The sequence below is a fragment of the Clavelina lepadiformis genome, chromosome 6 (assembly GCF_947623445.1).
Source record: "Clavelina lepadiformis chromosome 6, kaClaLepa1.1, whole genome shotgun sequence".
NCBI lineage: Eukaryota > Metazoa > Chordata > Ascidiacea > Aplousobranchia > Clavelinidae > Clavelina > Clavelina lepadiformis.
Window position 1 is genome coordinate 5958328 of NC_135245.1, and position 5842 is coordinate 5964169.

General features: G+C 39.3%; 1 protein-coding gene across 1 annotated transcript; it reads right to left on the reverse strand.

Moving 5' to 3' along the window:
- Positions 1-3809, reverse strand: LOC143462303 (uncharacterized). Its single transcript, XM_076960410.1, has one exon. The coding sequence runs from the start codon at positions 1392-1394 to the stop codon at positions 267-269; it is 1128 nt and encodes a 375-aa protein (XP_076816525.1). The 5' UTR covers positions 1395-3809; the 3' UTR covers positions 1-266.
- Between the last annotated feature and the right edge of the window lie 2033 nt (positions 3810-5842).

Below are 5842 nucleotides of genomic sequence, written 5' to 3' on the forward strand. Positions count from 1 at the left end.
TCCTGGGTATGAAATTGTAATTTAATTGTGCATCACAGGCACGTTTTATATACAGTAGCACGCACGAGCATAAATAGTGTTAAATTAGTGAAAGGTCGAAGCGTGGTTATGGTGACAATAGAAAAATTGCGATGATGTAACAGAATTCACAAAAAAGGAACTTAAATAAAAACACCACAATAAATACCAAAAAAAATCCGATTCAAATTTATAGTATATACATGCACAACACTGCACGAGAAAAAGATAAATAGGTTTCGTTTAGTTTATACTTCTTCTGTGTCTAGTTTTTCGATGAGGTCTTTTCTGCCTATTTCAGACAGTGCTACGCTCATGAGACGCCGTCTTTCGGAATCCGTGAAATCCACTTCGGATCTTGCCCAATAAGAAAAAACATACTTCATCTGATCTCGGAAGCTATCGTACATGTCGTACTCAATGCTCTGGATGACGACGTCACAAACCCCAAGTTCTCGCGCCACGGTTCTCCACTCATGGGAGGCGAGATGTTCGCAGACAAAATCGATGAGACGCGAAGTGTTGTCCGAAATCTCGGTTTCGTCTTCCTTCGGGAGTCTCAGGTCGCAGTAGTCTTCATCTCCATCGTTTTCGGAGGACGAAGGAGAGATGCATCTCCATTTATTCTTTAAGTCTTCGTAGCATGTACACCACGCCTCGTCGTCGCTTTCACCTTCGACCCCACTGTCTGTGTCGCTCAGGGTGGACCAGTTTTTTTCCTTTCGGCAGTATGGGCAAGTTCCACCAATAGGAGTCGGACCCCTGCTTGTTATTTCACTGAAAGTGTCGTCATAGCAATTATCTGGGCTGGAACAGTCGGAGCTTCGGCGTTTGGGATGCCTTGGGCACTCAACGTCTTCGTTTTCGTTTTGCTCGCACGTACATGGCTTCAATCTGCTGGGAGGTGTGTATGGTCGGCTTAACGGGTTTAAGTCTGAATGGGATTTTTGACTAACTTCCGATGATAACACGTACCCGGTAGTGGGAGCCAAGGCGGATACGTAAGCTTGCCTGAGAGACATACTTTTTTGGTAGACGTACTGTGTGGCATGGCTTCCTGACTGGTAGCAATACTGCACAGGCATGGCTTTTCTGTAAACGTACGGAGCTGGTTGACAGGGGGTGTAGGTGTAAGCTGGAACGTATCTCACTTTGACAGTGGACGGGGACGATATTTCCGTTTTTCCTTTTCCATTAGCGTAATGCACAGGCGCCTGTACATAGGGTACCATTATAGGGGACACAACCATGTAGGCACCCCCGCTTGGCCATCCGGCTACCCGTCCGTAGTGAGAGATTGGGACAGCAATTGATTTCGTTACACGCTTTTTGCTTCGGCTGTTTTGCACGGTTGAACTGGTTGTAGCGTTGCTCATTTCGTTTCAGTTCTCTTTGTCACAAACAATACCCAAATGAAGTAGTAAATTTGTAATTCAGTTTTCTGCTAAACACGTAAATAAATATATCTGAAAATATATAGCAATGGTTAAAATAGTCGGTATACAAATGCAGTAGCCTATAGCGCAACGTCGTCAGCACAGACCGATTTCCTCTTAGCGAAATGCTATTAAATTTAATTGCGTCTGACTGTTGAAATGCTGAATGTGCCCGACTAACAAGCATTGTAGAAAAATGCAAGTCATGGTAAATGTAGCCTCGTTTTTTGAAACAACTCGCTTAAACTACGGATGATGCAATAGAAAAACAGGCTTCACGTCTGTTTTGGAAAAGCATTTTCATCGCTAAAAATGCTTAAGAAAATATCAGCACGTGAAATGTCGCCGCGGGCGGCAGAATTTCTAAAATCAACTCCTCAACGATAACGATCTCGCTGGTTTTCCATAAACTTGTTTTGCTAACTCAAGATTTCTTTAAGATATGAAGCACTGAAACAGTAGTCATTTGATCGCCATGTCTTACATGGCGCAAGCCGCCTGACAAAAACTGTTGACAAAGACTCCAGCGCTGAACAATATACTTCGGCTTATATACACAATGACGTGATGTTTAGAAATGGAACCGCTGCTACTCTGAGAAATGGAGTTACGAGGAATTCTTATCGAGCGTGGCAGTTTGATTATTACACACAAACCAAACAAGTACTTCTTCCAAGCTAAAACTTTACTATATGACTCACATCTAGATTCTAGAACTAAGAGCTTGCGCGTTGTAGAATATTACACTGTCGATCGCCTTAAATAAAGGCTCGGCACGCTATTATAATATCACAAAGCTGGTTGGTGTGCCAATTGTTCCAAGATCAGCCAAATTCAGGTTCAAAATGCAAAATGTGGGAAAAATAACGATCGGCCAAAATTTCCGGAGTTACAGACATTGAGACAGTCGCTGACTGCGAACTACTTGCCGTAACGTAAATAACCTTGAATTGAAAATCACACTTATTTCTTTAAATAAGCTGTCTCTTCCATATCCTGAAATATACGTCAGCAATTGTGACTCATAAAAGTAAAAGTAAAACAAGTGAACTCTTTCTCACGTTTTTCTCACCATTGACCGGAAGGCGCATTTCCTTTTATCCAACTACTCTCATTTTATGAACTGAAAAAAGTAAACGTCTTTTGTTTTTACATCAAACAGTATCGAGCATCTAAACATTTATTTTCATAAAAAATCAAAACGTTCTAAACTATTTGTGAATTCACACTATTCTTACATCATCTGTAGCCTAATCTGCATATTGGTAACGTGCATAGGAGAACTGGACAACACTAAAGTCTTTTAAACAACGGTACACCACTTTCAACTGAGTTACAACACTCCACACACAATGTGATATCCACGTGTTCGTTCTGTCGTCATCGGGTTTCGTAATTCTCAAGAACTATGATAACGAATTTATCATGTGACGTTCTGAAAACTAGCTGACTAAAACATCCTATATCTGTATCGTACTTACCATACTGTTTCTGTCATGTATTTATAGTGCAATTTTTGTGGTAAACGTGGACTAACTGGAACGACACGCAAGGCATCATCAGACTTATAATAATGTAAAACTCTGAGCGCCTTACCCCTAACTTATCTTCCAAAAAACTGTTGACGGAATTTAAAATGAAAAAGTCATTTCAATCCAGCCGTGTTGCCAAACTTAGTAGAAAAAAGTTGGCGTGACGTCACCAATACTAAGAAGTGTCTTTAGCAGGTAAGGTAACTCGTTCCAGCGAATCCCACAGGCATTTTGCAGTTGTGTTTATCACCTCAAGGCCTTATACTTACAGGAATTACCCAGTACGTCACAAAAACTTCAAAAAACTACACGCTAACTACTATTTTTACACGATCAACTCTTGTATTAAAGTTACGTCAGTGATTAATTATCTTATAAATCGTATAAGTTTACAACAATCTGTTATTTTCATCCTAGGTAGTTGTAACCAAGTTGTACCACCAATTACAAGAATACCAACTTAACACTGAATATTCAGCCTCCACGGTTTTTCCAGTCAGAGTGACGTCATCGCCAAGTCACATCTACGTGTTCGAGACGTCTCAAATTTTTGTGATTCACTTTACATTAGATAAAAAAGCGCCTTCGATAAAAACAATAATGTTATTCATCAAAACTAAGCAATGGGTAAATTCCCAGAAAGTTATTAAATCAAAAACAACAATAAAGCGTACGCGCCGAGACCAGACAAATAACATAAATCCATTCTATTGTAATTCTGATACCAACACAAATTAGTTAAAGGTTATCGTAAGGAACAAAACTTAACCACTTTGATATGATACTAACTCCCAATACCACGCAGGTTAAGGTTTGACGTTATAACCAACAGGAAATATGAGGTACAACACAAGATTATATCATATCCGTTGTGTACTGACCACTTAAAAAACACCGAATTGATCAGCGTGCGCGTGAGTTTCCTACGATCGATCTTTCTCCTATAGTTACGTCACAAAGACGCTAGCGCTTTCCAGCGTAGTAGTGCAAACGTGGTCTAGTCATCTGTAGTGAGTATGCGCAGTACCATATGTACACACTGATAATTGCGTAAGCTGCCTTGTTTCAGGGTAGGTAAATCAATAAATTTACTACAACTTCAGAAGTTAATTAAGCCTGAGGGTGTTTTTTGAATATATTGGAATCACTGCCAAGACTGCAGGACCCAAAGAGATAAAGTTTAAAACAACTTCAGTTTATTTAACGTCTATTATATTATCCGTCCATGTTGGGCGCTTGACTTCACCTAGCAAAATTCTTCATTACATGTATATTACATTACATTAATTCAGATTTTACATGTATAATCTAAAGTAAATTAGCACTTAACGACAAGCTAAACTGCAGGTTAAAATCTCGAGTATACCTTGCTTACTCAATCAAAAGTCCATGCCTTACTGAACTACAAACATCCCCCAGGTCTAAATGTTTGGTAGAAGTGTAGAACGCAGCATACTAGCTCACATAACTGCTCTGGGAAGACAACCTTTTACAAGATCTTCCACAAATGCGTGGCAACTGGTAACAGCTCGCCTTTCTTTATAAACTGCCTCACTACCACGTGTTTACCACGTGGGCTGCGTAACAAGCTTGAAGTAAACAAAGGCAAGCGCCCTACATACATTTCTGTTTTGTGTCGGAAGTGCTGGCTGCTACTAAGCGTTACAAAGCGTAGTAATTGCCTTGTTATTGTTTACATATTGCCGAAAGAATCAATTGCGCTTACTAACAGATCAAATGGGTTTAGTTTTAAGTTACAACTTACAAGTACCACGGTTAATATTAGTTGAATAACAATAGCTAGTTCGATAACAAAGTAGGTCTACAAAAACTGACAACGTTTTATGTTGCAAGATTTTGTTTTTTGAACTCGGTTAACCGCCGAATGTAAACAATCCACATTTCTCCTCGTCATACGCAATGCTGATTAGTGATTACTCATTCAAAGCAGTTTTTGGCCATTTCTAACTACGCTGACTCTCTCTCAGCAAATTTCTTTGTTTGATGTATCGCTCAACATGCGGTATCTGAGAAAGGCGACCAAAACACGGAAGTAACTGGCGACAGCAGGCTGCATTCCATAAAAAGCTACATATTGTAACGCATCAAAAGTTTATTAGTTCATGTAGCGGAAACATTTTTCATTACAGTAATTTCTTTAGAAAGGCCAATCACAAACTTGTGGTTTACTGTTTGTTCGAAATTTGTTTGTAGCCTACTGTACTGTAAATACAGAAGTGCGCAGTTGGTACTTTGGAAGTACCGTCGGTACCGGTATTTGGCAAAAAATGTACCGACAGTACCAGTATTAGGTATTGTTTCTAAAAAAGTAGTTCGATACTTTTTGTCAGTACATTTCGTATAGCGGATCCTGCTACAAATGCAACCTTTGCCCCTTATACTATAGCCCAGCAACATGGTACTCTAGAGTCTAGATCAAAGTATACGTGACCTGATTCCTTGGGACTTACTAAGCATATGTAGATTAAAAAGAGAAGCGAACGACCGTGAACACTAAAATTGGCATTAAGGAAACATATATGAACTTAAAAAAACTTACTTTTCAAAACCTTGAAATTATCGGTTTAAATCAGTTCAGATATCGACTAAAGTTTCTTGAAAAGATTAATTCAGTACAGAAATTCGGTACTATGGTAACGCCATATTGCCCAGCTCTGTATACATTTCATTTGCAACAACATCATTGTCACATTATTCAAGCTTGGTTGACCAAAATTACCATACTAACAAGAACCATGTTTTCGTGATTGCTAGAAATGTAGGCTAACTTAGATAAACACGAGCAAACGAAATTAACATCACAATCAACTAACCAATTGATAGAGTACTGTAATA